An 18,460-nucleotide genomic window follows, 5' to 3' on the forward strand; every position below is an offset into this window, starting at 1 on the left:
AATAATATTTTATTACCTCTAATTATTTATACTTATCTATTTTTACTAAACTTTATCAAATATAGTAACAATTTATACCAAATAATTATTTATACCTATTCATTTTTATCAAACTTTATCAAATATAATAATAATTTACTCAATAATTATCAAAATAATATTTTTTTAAAATAATCTTTTAATTTTGATACTAAAATATCTCCCTTACTGTGATTTTAATGTGAAATGTCAATTAGAGACTTGATTTTGTTTTATTCATTTATAGAATATTTTATTTAATTATTCAAAGAAAGAGTACATCAAATATAGTATTCGAAAGTTGTTTGAAATCTAGCTTGTTGTCCCTAACGACAATCTTTACTAATGATATTTATGTTAATGAGTGTTAATATTAACCATTTTGTAACTAACTTTAAGCCGGAGATGTTGAAAATTGAACGATTGTTTAAAAATTTTACAAAATACGAGATTGTGTGTATTTTTTTAAAATTGAATGATTATATATATACATTTTTATACGTAATTTAAGTATATAAATAATGTGATATCTTATAATTACATGTTATTTTATTTTTAATTCAAAATAAAATTATGTATAAAAAATATGTATATATATGGTTTTATTGTAATATAAAATATTAATAATTTAGTCAAGAGTAGAGATGTCAATGGGTCAGGCCAAGCTGGCTTTGGCTCGGCTCATCCGGCTAATGGGTCGTGTCGGGCCTAAGGCCCAAACAATAATGGACCTTCAGACTGGGTCGACCCATTAAAATATAAAGACCCAAGGCCCGACCCATATAATAACGGGCCTTAATTGGGCAGGGTTGGGCTTTAATCGGGCCAGCCCAGCCCATTTAATCAATTTTTTTTTTAAATTTTAATTAACATTTTTTAACATAAATTTTTTTCAATTATTAAAACCGATAATAGTATCTCGAATATTTTATTTATACTTCCTCACTTGTGACGGAGGAATACCGTAGTTATATGATAAAAAAATATTATAAATTAATAACATGGTACAAATAAATTAATTTACATACGGTATAAATTACAAAACATAAATAAAATATATCTACTATATAATATTTATCTACTCATCTTTTATATTTAAATCTCTGAATTCTTCAAAAATAAATAATTATTATTTACGAATTTAGATATTTTTCGAAAGAGAGTTAATGAAATTGAAAATATAATGAAATAATTGAAATTGAGTGATTAAAAGATTTATAAATAAAAGTGAAAATAAAAACAAATAAAATAGATTTATTTTTTAAAAAAAAAATAAAATAGATATATAAACAGTTCGGGCCGGGCCAACCCATGGGCCTAATATTAAAGCCCTAGGCTGGCCCGATAGGCCCATGGGCCTGGCTCGACACTCTACAGTGTCGGGCCGGGCTTTATCGTGTCCGGGCCTTTTTTCGTGCTTCGGGCCGGGCCTCCATTTAGCCCGGCCCAATTGACGTGTCTAGTCAAAAGCATAGAATGTGTTTAGATTTTTTTTTTTGATATATAAATTGTTTAAATTAAGTTTTAAACTAAAAATAATGTGAAAAATTGTATAATTTAGAAATCGAACCATTGAATTACATTATGCCATTGATTTTATTTATTGAAGTTATATACATAATTTTGTAATTTATCAGAAGGGTGATTTTGTAATTGATCATTTCTACAAAATTATGAATAACAGTGATTGAAGTGAAGTTTTATTTCTACTTCTTTGGAAGTCATTTTGTTTAGAAATTCGTTTATTTTGTGTTAAATATTTAAAACTGGACCGAACATAGTTCAATAAAACAGTAAGATTTACTTCTACTATAAATAAATAAATTTCTGTTGGGCGTTGATTGGTAAATAATGATAGATAGAGCTACGAAGGTTCTTCTTGGCAAAAATCGTACATCTGTCCGGGCCTTCCTTCTCCCTTTCGTGTATTTATTTTCTAGTCAAAACTTGAAATTCGGTCAAATATATGGATAAACTTTAGACTTTTTTAAATATAAATCAAGATACAAATCAAACAACACCCTCCAATTTTGACTAAAATATTTACATGATTTTCTTTTTCAAACTTTAATAATCTCTCAGAAAGATATTAATTATTTCACAAAATTTTCAAATTAATTTTTGTGTAAATAAAGCTCAAAACCAAAATGAGAAAAAAAGATTAAGGGTAGCCAAGGGTACACTGAAAATTATTTAAGAATTTTATGCCATGAGACCTCCCTGAAGTACATTCAAGAAGGATACATTCTTAAAATAATGTCCCTCAATTTGTTTATAGGATTTACATATACAATATTAACCGTTTATATAAGTACAGTTAATTCATATTTATATATTCGTTCATCTTAAAATAATTTAGTCACGGCAATGCTATATTGACACAGGGTCAATAAAAAGAGAGGCAATATAATCCTTGAGGTAAGTTTGAGCTTCAGAGTAGCCATCGCCGTCCTTGTATACAACATCAATCACTCGCGAAAAATTAAGAATTCGTACAGGGAGTGGCATTGGCAAGGCTGTTGGGAGGAGAAGTTCTTCGTTTAAATCCTTCCAGGCATCTGTAATTTGTTTTCGAAATTCCTTGTATGCTGCTTCTTCTGTTGCACCATATTGTTTCTGGAAACACTCTACGGCTGAGGCAGCATGGCCCCTCTTTTGCTCAAACTGTATGTATAAACACACAATTGGTTAACTGCTAAATATTGGATCAGAAAAAACTTTAACTTTTTCTAAATATTGTATGTACCGATACCTTGTGGGAGGCAATGTCATCCATGAGTCTGCAAATTACTGAGGCAGCCCTCAGGAGTTTAGGGTTGCTGACTGACCATTCAAAGGCTTCTTTGGTTGCAACATCTCCCATTCCCACAAAAGAATTTGTGGCTAACATTTGGTAGGTACTAGTAACCAATGCAACAGTCATGTACTCATCCATGGTGGGTACATAATTTTCATGATACCATTTGGCTTCAATAAAGTAATTCCTTACTAGAGTCTTCATCTGAGAAACCATAATAATGAATACCAATTAAGCAGTCCACTTGCTTTAAATTACCCCAATTAATGGACTGGGAAAAAAAACTTACCGATTCTTTTGCATAGTGAACGCGGTATAGCTTTCCTTTGGGGGCCATTTCTGTTTCCATTTCATGATAAATATCAAGGAGCATTGCATAAATTATTTGCATGTAATCAGGCAGTTGATCTACGGCACTTGTATTCCACCTGAAAAGGAAAATTCAAGCTTATTATAAACAAAATAATTATAGAGCAATACTATATGTACCCACTTTGGGTACACAAATGTATACACACTCATATGTGTCATCATATGATTGGTTATTGTTTTATTCTTAATTCAAAATTATCCAATCACATAATGACACATATAAATGTGTACACATTTGTGTACCCAAAGTGGGTATACATAGTTTTATTGATAATTATATTATAATAAAATATGGATTTGGGATCATGGCTAAAGATGGGAATTTGAATAACCTTTCAACTGCCGAGGTAAAAAGCTCAAGTTCATCGACTGTGCCATAGACATCATAGGTGTCATCGATAACGGAAGTTGTGGCAGTCACTTTGGTTAAAAGCCTTCTAGCCAACTCATATTCAGGCTCGAAATATACTCCCACTATCCAGAAGTACAACTCAACCACTCTATCTCTCACATATGGTAGCTTGCTGGCAAGGCCTAAATCCTTCCACCACCTACGTGACACAACTCATTTTAATCATAAAATAGTCCATGCACAGCCTAGCTAGCGAGAGATTAATGGTGGTTTTTATATATGACTTACTGGTAAATTCCACTGAGTTCTTTCTGGTACTGCTTTTGTAATGAATTAAAATCTAACTTGGCAAAGGTTAACAGAACTTCATTGTGCGAAGGTTCTTCTTGATAGATAGTCATGCAATGCCTTGCCTCTGGTCTTGGTAAACCCCTGCGCAGAGGTCGATTTAAGGCATGCTTAACTTGAGCTGCAAGTGGAGTGCTTAATTTGGCCGCCATGGACTCAAGGTGGGTAGTAGAGAAAAGAAGCGCTTCATCTAGTATAGTTTCTCCGTGCACCCTTAAATGCGTAGCTTCATACAAGCTTAACATTCCTCGAATGTCTTCCTCAAGAAAAGCCCCGAAGTTCCCATTATTGTCCTTGAACTTGTTGAATACATCTGCAGACACATATCACAATTAGACAGCGTACACTAAAGCTGAAGAAGAAAGGGACAAGGAGAAAGAACATATACCGCAGGAGATTCTGTAGCCTTGTTGTCTAAGTAATCGAAATTCAAGAGAGATAAAGTATAAGTCGTCGTTGTCATCTCTGAAATTAATGTGTTGGTGATGCTGATAGATTTGATCTAACACTTGATCAATCTCGGTCTCAAAATGGTAGGATACACCTAACCGCTGGATTGCATCAATCAACTCAAGTTTCTGTGCTGGCTTATTCACTTCTGCTAATAACATTTTTTTAATCTCGTGCTTCAGTTTTTGTTGTTTTTCCCAATCATCGCTTTCCTACACAACCTCATGCAGAAAAAAAGGTCATTAGCAAAAATATACATGTAGGATTATTTACATGCATATATATAGGAGAAACAAACTACTATATATTAAAAAATATGGTACGAGAATTGGCTTATGTATGGTAAAGAGGAAAACCAGTGGCCCAGGTAACACTTATTGTGTAACATTTATTAAAAAACTTTGTAAAGAAACTGTCACAAGCAAGTTCAAGTTGAATTGAGAGAAATTACTAAGCAGTATTTTACCACAGAGTTACTAGCATAATAGAGGAAACGATCCCCCCAAATGCTAGGATGAAAATTTGCTGAGCGACGATTTCTGTCTTCCTTGGCAACTTTCATTGAAGTAGGAAGCGCTGAAACTTGAAGAGACATGACGAATTTCTGGTAGAGAACAACTAGACAATTTATGTTTGTGAATTTGAGTTTAAGAATGGCTTCAGGCTCGTGTATTATATAGAGATAGAACAAGGCCGATAGAACAAGGCCGATAAAGAATGTGATAATCCCTAAATGAGGGAGGCTTAGGCTCACGACTTATTGGTAAAATATCAAATTCAATATGATAACTCTAAAGAGATAGTTTGATATGATGGGCATATAGAACTACTTTATTCTTAATTCAAAATTATTCAATCATATGATAACTCAAAATTAGATGCAGAAGTTTTATTGAAAATATGGATTGAAACTCTCTTAAATCAATAGGTATATGTTACTCTTAACAGATAATTTGAGTGATAAAAAATATGAGAATCTCCAGATGAGGGAAGCTTAGATTCAAGACTCATCGATATATGATTTAGTAATTATGAAATTAATCATTGGTTTAATGTAGTCAATTCAACTACGAAGAGACAGTTGGGTATGAGCCAAATCCAGTTGTATTATCCACAAAGACCAAACCAAGCAAGGAATAATTTATTAACTTATTGTGACAACATGAAAGCCAAAACATAATTAATTCTTTCTGGTTAATTTCCTGGAAGCTGCACGTTGAAGAGAATACAAAAAGAACTTGGTTTTCCATAATAAATTAAAAGAAAGAGTACAAAGGTTGGGAGGTTGAGATTCTTTTGCAATGACCTCGACACCTTTGGCTCCTCTTGCCGCCCGGAATGTCAGTCTCTTCGTCAACTAAGCTTGCAATATTCAGTCTCCCTATTCCATATTTTGAATTCCAATATTGTAATTTTCCCGATCTATGCATATCTATGAAACACGGAAATGAAAGCATAAGGACAGAGTTGCGAAAACACATTTTATCAAAAATATAAGAACAAAAAGTGAGAAAATATATAAATATAAAAAAATATAATTTTTTTTTTCTGTAAATACTAAATTTTGTAAAGAATTCAATAACATATATTTATTTAAAAAGATATAACTTTTTAACAACAATAAGGTATGTATCCAATCAATTTAATATATTAACTGATAATGAAACAAATAGAGTATATCAAATCTAACGAAATCAATTTTTTGAATATTGACAAAGAGGAAGCAATTTATAAAAATAATTTAATTAATTAATTTTATAATTTAATAATATCAAAAAACCTAAAATTATTAGAATAAAAATATTATAAATTTACACAAAACAAATGTTAACACATGTTAGTTTAATCAAACTAATACTAATTTTTACTAATAATAATTTTTTCAAAGTATTTAAGTAAAATAATATTTAATATATTTTTATTAATATCAATCAAATATAATAATTATTTATATGATTTATACCTAAAAATCTTTTAAATACCCTTATATTTGTGTTAATATAATCAAATGCATCCAAAGAGAAATGTTTTTAATTTGTATGTCCAAACATAATTGGGGTTTAGCTTTATTTACCATTGGGCAAAGGACAATTTCCCACCCAAGTTTTAGTTCAAACTTAAAAATACACTCATAACAGATAAAAAACTTAAACACTCACAAATTTCTAACCTACCATTAAATACAAAAGTAAAACTTTTATTTAACAATAATATTAAAAAATATATAATTTTATCTTATGAGAGAAAGATCTTTTTTTTTTTCTCAAAAGAGGGTATATACTTTTTTTTAACATTAAACGATATAAATAAACATAAAACATCTTTAAATATTTTTATAAAACATATGTAATATTATCCACATCCAAAAGACATCAATATTCAATTAGAACCTAGTCACTCGGTCCTCAAATTTTTGTCAAGCTACTACAACAAGAGGTCAATTAAAATATATATATATATAGTTGATATTAAATTGTATATTTAATATTATTTTGTTACTTATATAGTTGATCTTGATATTTTAGTTTTAAATTTCTCCTAGGTTTTGATATTAGGTGTTATTATGATTTAAGGTTTGACATTTAAGTGTTTAATTTGACTGCATGTCAGTCTGTATGTGTAACTATTTTGTATTTCATTCCTACGAAGGTCAAGTTGTTTTCTCAAATTTAGAAAAATGTGAAAGACAATTTCATAGTTCATTTCATTTTGTATTTTGAAAATAAAAAATATTGTTTTAAATAATTTTTGTTGACAAATAAAAATAGGGATTAGAACCGAAAACATATTTATATTATTCACACTGTTTTCATCTCTGAAAACATTTCACCACTCATCATGAATTTTTTTCATACATAAAATATTAATTGGTTTTTTAAATAAATGAACATGCATATGATTTTTTTATATAAGATCACAGTTAAAAACCTAAAAAAACTGATACAAAAATAAAGATATTAATCTAAATACAAAGTTTCGATGTTTTTTATCAAAATAATTTCTTGTAATTCAGTTGGTGAATTATGTTTTAAGATCCTATTTTCTCCATTTTAATAAAACTTTATATATTTCATTATTTTCATTTGCAAAAGTGATCTCAAATGTCTTATTAAATTCTGAAAATATATGCAAAATTTTTAATATAAAAGAATTTAGTAAAACAATATGGAATTGCATTTTTATCTGTCTATGTTGATTTTTGTTATTTTGTTGCTCATATATATTTATCATTTAAGGGTGTTTTTATAGAATGGTTTTTATATTATTGGAAGAATTAAAATATTTTACTTGGAATAAGGAAGATCTTTTGAAGTATCTTTTGACTTTTACTTCCCATCAACTGTGAACCTTATTAATGAATTCGATGAACTTAACTTATAAAAGATTGAAAAATATTTCCAACTACAAAAAAAAATTTTTACAGATATGCTAGAAGATAAAGACGTGGTTGTATATCGAAGAATCACTAATCACCAATTCAGATAACGAATGTCACACAATTGGTTTGGGGTGACACGAACCGAACTGGATTTAAATATACGTTGATTTAAATTTAATTTTAATAAAAAATAATTTAATTTGAGTTTACCAACCCAACATTAATTTATTTTAATCGAATAAAAATAATTTAATTTGAATTGATTTAAATTTATAGTATAAAAACTTTATATTATATAACTCGAATATGTAATTTAAATTCATTGGTAAAACACGTTTATTATTATTGAAACACATTAAATATTATTATATGATTTTTTATACTTTAATTTGCAAAGGGGTTTTTGATTTTTTCTAAAGAAATTATTCGATAATGCCTCGTGTTAATTAGGCTGATTATTATATTGCATACTTTTTCAAATTAGAATTCAACAAAATCGAACCAAACCAACTTTTAACTTAGAGCCAACTTGGTCGAGTAAACTAACTTTTAATTTGGGGCCAACTTTCTAGTCCAATAATTTTTTGGCCTATCCATTTTTAGCAAACTTTATCAAGTATAGTAATAATTTATACTCAATAATAATCAAAAAGTAATCTATTCTTAAAATAATAGAATAAGAGAAAATAAAAGTAGTGTATTTAAAAAAATGAAAAATTTAAAGAGATGCCCAACTTTAAATAAATATTTTAAACCCCTTCCATGTGTGTGTCGGGGGACTGAAATTTAAATTTCATGCATTCATAAATTTTGAATAAGAATTTCATTTAGAATGTTATTTCAACAAAAAAATCCAAAAAAAGAGAAGACATAGTGCATCAACTTTAGATTTTTTAAATATAAATCAAGCTACAAATCTAACAACATTTTTGAATTATGATTTGCTTTTACAAACTTTAATCATCTTCAAAAAAATATTAATTATGTCACAAAATTTTTGAATTAAGGGGTAATCTCAATAGTAAGTCCTAGGAATATGCATAATTTAATTTAAATTATAAAATTAAATCAAATTATTTAAAAATTATGATTTGATTTACAAAATAGTTTGGTTTAAATTAATAATTTTTTAAAAATAATTTTTAATTTATATTATAATTTGAGTGATTTTCAAACTGAACTAAACTGTAAATTGTTCTTTTTAAAATACATATATATAATTATATTTTTAAAAAATTATTTAATAAACAATTAGATACATGTTTTTTTTATATTTATTTTATCAATTTTTTACATGTATACTGTGTATATATTTCGAATTATTTTATATTTATATTATATTTTAGAAAATTATAATTTTATTAATTTTATTTGATTTTAATAAATTCAAACTACAATTCAAAACTAGATTGAATCATTTTTTTCAGTTTGATTTAATTTATTTTGAAACATAAAATAATTTAATTTAATTTAATTTAAATTTTTTTAAAACCGATTTTTCAATTTAATTATAAAAAACTCTCTAATCGGTTATTCACACCCCTAACAAGTCCAACTCAAGTAGCTAGGATCACTGCTAGGCATAGACTTGGCCACAAGCCGGTTTGGCCCATGAATCAGATTGAAACCAGGCCAAATAAAATCGAAATTGAAATCGGTAAAATCATAACCGATTTGAACCGAAATAGAAACCAGATTTTAACGATTCGATTCTGGTTTATTTAGTTTTAAATAGTAGAACCACCAGTTCATATCCAGTTCATAAACTGGCAGTTAAACCGGCGGTTCAAATCTTATGAACCGAAACTTTAAATTTTTTTTGAATTTCTTTTATTTTTTAAATTTAAAAAAAGGGCACCAATAGTCTCCTAAATTTGCAGGGGACCACTGGTTCCCTGCAAAATTTCAAAAATATTTTCCACCCCCACTTTTTTAAATTTTCCTTATATATATTCATTCAATCTCTCAACTCTCTCACTCAATCTTTCAAACTCTCTCATTTATTCTAATTTCTCATTCTTTCAATTCTTAATACTCTTTCAATCTTTCAATCAAATTCAATTAAATTCTTTCTTTATTTTTTATTAATTCCAATTTCTATTTATATTATACAATTCATAATTAATTGTTGAATTTATTCCTATAATTAATTTTATTTATTATTTATTATTATTTTTCATTATCTTTCATAATTAATCATATAATTTATTTACATAATTAATTTTATTTATTATCAAAAATGGCAAGTAGTGAAAATTCTCCAGATAATAAGAGATTTGGTCAATATTCAAATATATTAAATGTGAATAAAGATCAATTTGTAGAAGATTTTTCAATACAAGAAAATAGAAGTCAATAAATAGAGGTGAAGCAGTAACAACAACCTCAACATGTAGAGATGAAATAACACTTCCAAAAAATTCTTACCTCTAATATTTTCAAGATTCATTTCAAGAAAATACAAAAAGAAAATGATAATTTTGAAGTTGCTTACAATTATTGTAAGCAAATTTATAAATTCAAGCAAGGAAGTGGATATGGGATGTTCAAGAGGCACTTGGAGTCGAAGCATCCAAAAAAAATTGGGCAAAATAAAGGTCAAACACAAACAACTGGGTATAGTTCTCCACATAAATCTTTATTTATTTACAATGATAATAAAAGTAAAAAAGAATTTATAAAAATGGTAGAAATAGATCATTTAGCGTTTAGTTTTGATGAAAATTTAGGTTTAATAATTATTGTAAAACTGCATTAAATCATACACATAAAACTATTCCAAAAAACACATTAAAAAAATCATTATTAAGTTTATATAAAAAACAAAAAAAAAATTAATTCAATTATTTTCAAATTTTGATTGATATGTATCTATATGTAGTGATATTTGGAATAAGCATTGACAAGTTCACTCTTATATAGGGATAATTTGTCATTGGATAGATGATAAATTTCAATTACAAAAAAGAATTTTAGCATTTAAGGTGTTTAATGACCAACATACAGTCAATAATATTTATAAAGTAATTAAAGGAATATTAGAAGAATATAGATTAATTTTTAAAATTTTTCAATTTTATTTGTTAATGCAACTACAAATACTGTCTCAATTAATAATTTAACAAAAATTTGTAAGCCTAATTTAGATGATAGGTTTTTTATTTATTTATAGAATAGCTTATTTAATTATTCAAAGAAAGAATATATCAAATATGATATTCAAAAATTGTTTGAAATCTAGCTCGTTTTTCCTAACAACAATCTTTGCTAATGATATTTATATTGATGAGCGTTTAATTATTCAAAGAAAGAATACATCAAAATTATTATTTTCAATGCAAAATTTTAATATAAAAAGAATTTCAAACAGTAAATTCCAAGATGAAGAATTTCAAACAGTAATAACAAACGTTTTGCCCTTTTTCTAAATAATAGAATAAGAGAAAATAAAAGTAGTGTATTTAAAAAAATGCAAAATTTAAAGAGATGGCCAACTTTAAATAAATATTTTCAACCCCTTCCATGTGTGTGTTGGAAGGCTGAAATTTAACTTTCATGCATTCATAAATTTTGAAAAAGAATTTCATTTAGAATGTTATTTCAAAAAAAACAAATCCAAAAAAAGAGAAGACATAGTGCATCAACTTTAGATTTTTTAAATATAAATCAAGCTACAAATCTAACAACACCCTCCAACTTAGACTAAAATATTTATATGATTTGCTTTTTCAAACTTTAATCATCTTCAAAAAAATATTAATTATGTCACAAAATTTTCGAATTAAAGGGTAATCTCAGTAATAAGTCTTGGGAATATGCATAATTTAATTTAAATTATAAAATTAAATCAAATTATTTAAAAATTATGATTTGATTTGTGAAATAGTTTGGTTTAAATTAATAAATTTTTTAAAAATAATTTTTAGTTTAGGTTATAATTTCAGTGATTTTTAAACTGAACTAAACTATAAATAACATTTTTTAAAATACATATATATAATTATATTTAACAAAATTATTTAATAAACAATTAGATACATGTTTTTTTTCATATTTATTTTATCAATTTTTTACATGTATACTGTATATATATTTCATATTTATTTTATATTTATATTATGTTTTAGAAAATTATAATTTAATTAATTTCATTTGATTTTAATAAATTCAAAATGTAATTCAAAACCAGACTAAATTATTTTTTTCAGTTTGGTTTAATTTATTTTGAAACATAAAATAATTTAATTTAATTTTTTTTAAAACTGTTTTTTCAATCTAATTTAAAAAACTCTCTAACCGGTCATTCACACCTCTAACAAGTCCAACTCAAGTAGCAAAGAGCATTGCTAGGCATAGACCTGGCCACAGACCGGTTTGGCCTATGAATTGGACTGAAACTGGCCCAGATAAAATCAGAATCGAAATCAGTAAAACTGGAACCGGTTTGAATCAGAACTGAAACCGAATTTTAATGATTCGGTTTCGGTTTATTTATTTTTAAACAGTTGAACCATCGGTTCATATCCGACTCATGAACGGGCAGTTAAACTGGTGGTTCAAATTTTATGAACCATAACTTTTCAATTTTTTTTATTTTTAAAATTTAAAAAAGGAGCACCAATGGTCCCTACAATTCCCTGCAAAATAAATGCAGGGGACCCCCCTGCATATTTCCAAAACTTTGCAGAGGACCAAAATTTCAAAAATTTGTTTCCACCCACACTTTTTAAAATTTTTTTTAAATTTTCTTTATATATATCCATTCAATCTCTCAACTCTCCCACTCAATCTTTCAAACTCTCTCATTTATTTTTATTTCTTATTCTTTCAATTCTTATGAGAGAGATCATTTTTTTTTTTTTTCAAAATGAGGATATATACTTTTTCAAATTAAAACCAAATCAAGTCAAACTAATTTTCAATTTGGAGCCAACTGGATTCAGTCCAGCACTAGATTTGGCTAATTTCAATTGTAACTATTTTTTTTTTTAATGAAAACACTTTTAAATCTCAACAAAACTCTTTTTTTATCGTCATTTATCTTTACATTGACTTCATCTTCACATAATCCAACTGATTTTATAAAACATTTTCAAAAAATATCACTTTTAGGAGTCATTTGGTTCAAAAGATTAAAATATTACTCTAATAATTTATCATTTATTAGATACATTACTTTGATTTGTAAGTAATAAAAAATTTTGATAATCTTCTATTAGTAATCGTGATGTGGTAGGTAATATAAAAAGTAATATGATTATCACATTCATTTAGATATTAAAAGATTATCAAGATAATCTTAATTTTATTATAACTATATATTTATTTATTAATTTTTTAAGACAAAAATAATTTTATTTTTAATTAATGTAATAAATAACATAAAAAAATATTTTAGAATAATTATACTCAAGGACATTTAAGTAAAATAATATACTAGTAATAATTTATTACCTAAAATAATATACTAATAATATTTTATTATCTCTAATTAAATACAATAATTATTTATACGTAATTTAAGCATACAAATAATGTGATATCTTATAATTAGATGTTATTTTATTTTTAATTTAAAATAAAATTATATATAAAAAATATGTATATACGTAGTTTTATTGTAATATAAAATATTACTAATTTAGTCAAGAGCATAGAATGTGTTTAGATTTTTTTTTTTTTTTGATATGTAAGTTGTTTAAATTAAGTTTTAAACAAAAAATATTGTGAAAAATTGTATAATTTAGAAATCGAACCATTGAATTACATTATGCCATTGATTTTATTTATTGAAGTTATATACATAATTTTATTGACAAGAGAAACTTAAAATTAATTGGTATTTGTTTGGGCAAACATTGCTTTAAACTTGGAGGAGGAAACTCTACTTTCAAACTAAATTCGCCTATATATGATCTATTATGGACTTACTTAAGTGACCTGACCTGACCCGACGCTAATCAGAAGGGTGATTTTGTAATTTATCATTTCTACAAAATTATGAATAACAGTAATTGAAGTTTTATTTCTACTTCTTTAAAAGTCATTTTGTTCAGAAATTCCTTTATTTTGTGTTAAATATTTAAAACTGAACCTATCAAAGTTCAATAAAACAGTAAGATTTACTTCCACTATAAATAAATAAATTTCTGTTAGGCATTGATTGGTAAATAATGATAGATAGAGCTACGAAGGTTCTTCTTGGCAAAAATCGTACATCTGTCCGGGCCTTCCTTCTCCCTTTCGTGTATTTATTTTCTAGTCAAAACTTGAAATTCGGTCAAATATATGGATTTCACCTTAAAAAAAATTTTAAAAAAAAAAGTAGACTTTTTTAAATACAAATCAAACAACGCCCTACAATTTTGACTAAAATATTTACATGATTTTCTTTTTCAAACTTTAATCATCTCTCAGAAAGATATTAATTATTTCACAAAATTTTCAAATTAAGGGTAAAACTAGTAGTAAGTCTTAGGAGTATATATAATCCAATTTAAATAATAAAATTATATTAAATTATTTAAAAATTATGATTTGATTTATAAAATAGTTTAGTTTAAATTGATGATTTTTTTAAAAACAATTTTTAGTTTGAGTTATGATTTGACTGATTTTTAAACTGAATTAAACTATAAATCGTATTTTTTAAAAATACATATATATAATTATATTTGACAAAATTATTTAATAAACAATTAGATATACAATTTTTTTATATTTATTTTATCAACTCTTTTACATGTATATTATGTATATATTTTGTATTTATTTTATATATTTATATTATATTTTAAAAAATTATAATTTAATTAATTTTATTTGATTTTAATATGTTTAAACTGTAATTCAAAATCAGATTAAACCGTATTTTTTTTAATTTGATTTAATTTATTTTAAAACATAAAATAATTTAATTTGATTTAAAATTTGTCTGAACCTTTTTTGTTAATTTAATTTAAAAACACTTTCAAACCGGTCATTCACACCCCTAGCAAGTCCAAGTCAAGTAGCTAGGAGCACTGCTAGGCAAGTTGAGGTCACTTTCTAATTTAGCTTTGAAACAGTGAGTTCATCATCGAACTACAAAACAGATGTTTACACTGCACCAAGTACATGAATTATAAGATCAGAAACAGAGGATCCATGTATAATCAAAATTTTAACAAAGAAACATTTGTATAAAAGAACAATGGTGACACAACTAATGCTACAGAAATACAGAAAGAACCAAATGCCAGCCACTGAAATTTTTAGATCGAAGGCAACACTCATTATACACACATCCAATGGCTGATGTTACATCATCTACACCCTATAACAACAAGTAAAGACTTTATTTCTGTATCTATCATGTGTATTCTTACCGTCAGCACCAAGCAGATGCCGATATCAAAGCCCTGTCTTTCCAACCCAACAACATTGCCCCGTCAGTCTCCACCAGTCTATAATGCTCTGAGTAACACCTGAGCAAGCTCTTAATCACAGAGTTCACATATGGGCTTAAAGGGCATTGCCGGAATCCAGCCATTGTAAACCTAGACTTCCATTTGCCAAAGAGTTCATGCCGCTCCACCCTCTCCCTTCCCTCACAAGCAATAACATTCACAATATCCCTGGCCAAACAATGTTGTTCTACATTGATTCGCTGCTTTTGGTCCCTTGGCATGGTCACGTCAATTGACTCAAACATTGCCAAGTAGTAGTTCAGGGCTTCAACAAACCTAGGGAGGAAAGCAGCAGTGTTTGTGTTTGATTCTTGCTCCACCAAGGTGACCACCTTTGGGTTAAGGGACTTTATCTTCCTTAAAAGCCCATCCCTTGGGTTGTTCACATCAACACTTTCATCTGGGGTGTGGTGGAGCTGCAGAGGGAAGTTCACAACGAGAGCCTCCCCAGGCCTGACATCAAGCATTTCCATGGTCACTTTGGGAGCAAAGACTGGTACAGGATGAAACTCAAGAGGAATATTGAATTTTTGAGAGATTGCAGCCAAACGTTTGCCAACTGCCTCCAATCCATAGCCACGAGCATATTTTGAAACAGGATCATCTATTCCTGTAATTCGCACATGAGGGGACCCAGAAGGTTTAGCTGCAAGCGCCTGCAAGAGAGTCATCCATTGGGTTCCCTGAGCTATCTGGAAATCAACAATATGGATGCGATCCTCGTGTTTGCATACTTCAGCTATAGCCCCATTGGCTGCCATGTAACCAAACTTCAAGTATGGGCAGATTTCATAAAGGATGTGCATATAAGAAAGTAAGTCCTTGCTATCAGGCTCCCTACAACGAAGAGCATGGTATATGTTAGAGCCCGATTTTTCCTTCCTTGCTACCAACCCTTCTACCATGTAAGCACCAAGACGCTGAATTGGTTCTCCACTGATAGATACAGCACCTCTTGCCTTTGCAATCAAATTATCAAAATCATTAATATTGTTTTCAGATAGAGCTTTAGCACATGCAATCAATAACTGCTTCAGATTGCCTGAAGGAAACCCCTGCAACGATGATTCTGGCACTGGGTTGAACTGATTCTCTGTTGAAGCAAGCTCCCGCGATGGCCTATACCTAGAAATAACAGATGGCTGAGGCTGAATCACATGTGAACTCTGACTGCTCTGTCTCCAAGAAGCTCTAGATCTATGATGGCCAGATTCATGCAGACTACTACTCTCCCCATAAGAACCATTCGGTGTGGTTGCTTCTTTGTCTCCATCAGGTGCCATCAGTTCAGTCTCTAATTCCTGCAAAAAGTATTCCATCTTCTGGCTACAATTTGCCCTCTCTACATATGAAGTCCCTCCAGGATAGAGGGCTAGGCTGTCTACAGAAGGGCTTAACCGACGATAATAACTGCTGGATTCCAGTGAAGAATTACAAGAAGGACTGAGCACAGAAAGATTCTGTGGAGAGCTTTGGTGCTCCTGGCTTTCACTCAAAGTAGTAACAGCATCGCACTCAAACTGACTTGAAAAAGGCGAGTTAGGTGAGTTTTTGATGTCAAATTTTAGAGACCCCATCAACCTATTAGCTACCGAAGGGACAGTGGGATGAGAAGATGAATACGATAATCCTCCACTAGAAACACCCAATCCGAAAAGCTGGTGAGAGTCCATGCTACACTTTTAACATCAGTTCTTCTCTACAATATGTAATCCAAAAGGAAATATATTTACCAGTGCAGAAACTGATCAACCACACCCTTAGTGGTCAACAACTATGTGCAGCTTTATAATTCCTAGAATAGAATGTAAACGTAAGCACCTTAGAAATCAACCTGCAACAACAATCAAACCAATATAAACTTCCTCATATTCATGCTCCAAGGAGATGCAATATTAACTTCGTCATATTCATGTTCCAAGGAGATGCAACAGCAATTACAGTTTTCAACATAATACTCTACTCACCAGCTACACTGCATATTGAGCTTCAATAACAAGATTGAAACCAGAACACAACAAAAAGTAACCAACACCCACTATTGTAATCCATAGCAAGGATTAAACTACATAAGAAAATATCCCCTCTGGTCCTCTAAACAACTAATTTATCATTTCTTGGCGGGCACGACAAACCACGCTAACACAGAAAAAGATTAATTCAACGAATTCAAGCAACCTCTTATTTCCTATCACAGAGTCAACTTACATTTTCTTGAAAAACAATAAAAAGTTTCTTCAGTCGAATTAATTAATAACTATTAAGTATAATTAGAACCAAGTCATTCTCAACATAACAGTGAAACTTTCACAGTTCATTTTCAAGAAATAAAGTTCCAGCTATAATATCAAAAGAGCATTCAAAACAAACATTAACAACAACAATATATATCGAAATACAGTTCTCCAATTCAAAAATTTTCCAGAAACATGTTTAATTAACTTCTCATATTAAGAAATTCTTCAAGCTTCTTCAAACAGCAATGATATTTAAAAAAATTTAAAAAGTAATATGATGAGTAATATTTAAATTGAGTTTTGTAATTACCTGAGAAGCTTGGTGAAGAAGAAACGTTGATTTGAAATTTTGAATGTTTGGTTCGGGTTTGAAATTGCAGCGGTTGAATCGAAAGGGCAGCTGCGAACTAGAGCGGGGTATTTATAGAGGGAGAGGGAGTTGACAGAAGTTGTACGAGGATAACGGTGACAGGAGTCGTTGGAGCGTTAGAAGCTGATTGGATGGTAGATAAGAGATGGTCTTTGTTGTACTGCGGCGACTGGTCACGACGTTATAACGGATGTCCACACGCCGACCATTTGGTCTGCGTTTTAGTAGAACATTCTCTGCTATTTCCCTCTGGTTTGTGGAAACTGCTTATGTACTCCCACCCACGCCACGCGCCTACTAGGGGCATGTTTTCTTCCTTATTGCTCCTACTTGATAATTATTCTAGGACGGATTCTCACGCGCTGTCACAATAACTAAACCGTGCTTGGCCGATGATGCTCACGTGACGTTCACATGGTTGCCAGCTCATACGCTTTTAGGCGTGTCTAAGGATGAAAGTAAACCAGCAAAATGCCACTAATCAAGTTTACGTACTGACACATAGGCAGAAGACCTTTGTTCTATTTGACTCGTTTGACCTGACGTGGCACGCGCTCAAGACCAAGTGATATGAATTAATTAAGGCTATTGGACTATTTTCCACTCAAGTTTTAATTTAATTTTAAAAATATATCTACAATATTTTAAAAACTCAAATACTCACTCATGAAACAAACTATTATTAAAAT

At 28.9% G+C, this 18,460-nt stretch overlaps 2 protein-coding genes across 2 annotated transcripts; both read right to left on the reverse strand.

The window, feature by feature from the left end:
- Nucleotides 1-2,132: 2,132 nt before the first annotated feature.
- LOC123217276 ((-)-germacrene D synthase-like) lies at nucleotides 2,133-4,962 on the reverse strand. Its single transcript, XM_044638197.1, has 7 exons — nucleotides 4,804-4,962; nucleotides 4,276-4,549; nucleotides 3,828-4,200; nucleotides 3,520-3,738; nucleotides 3,105-3,243; nucleotides 2,771-3,019; nucleotides 2,133-2,682 (listed from the first exon to the last, which is right to left on the reverse strand). The coding sequence occupies exons 1-7, from the start codon at nucleotides 4,930-4,932 to the stop codon at nucleotides 2,389-2,391; spliced, it is 1,677 nt and encodes a 558-aa protein (XP_044494132.1). The 5' UTR covers nucleotides 4,933-4,962; the 3' UTR covers nucleotides 2,133-2,388.
- A 9,878-nt stretch (nucleotides 4,963-14,840) lies between these two features.
- On the reverse strand, nucleotides 14,841-17,925 carry LOC123192386 (scarecrow-like protein 21). Its single transcript, XM_044604923.1, has 2 exons — nucleotides 17,712-17,925; nucleotides 14,841-16,998 (listed from the first exon to the last, which is right to left on the reverse strand). Exon 2 carries the CDS (start codon nucleotides 16,835-16,837, stop codon nucleotides 15,086-15,088), a length of 1,752 nt encoding a protein of 583 aa, XP_044460858.1. The 5' UTR covers nucleotides 16,838-16,998; nucleotides 17,712-17,925; the 3' UTR covers nucleotides 14,841-15,085.
- Between the last annotated feature and the right edge of the window lie 535 nt (nucleotides 17,926-18,460).

The sequence above is a fragment of the Mangifera indica genome, chromosome 1 (genome assembly GCF_011075055.1).
Source record: "Mangifera indica cultivar Alphonso chromosome 1, CATAS_Mindica_2.1, whole genome shotgun sequence".
Classification (NCBI taxonomy): Eukaryota; Viridiplantae; Streptophyta; class Magnoliopsida; order Sapindales; family Anacardiaceae; genus Mangifera; species Mangifera indica.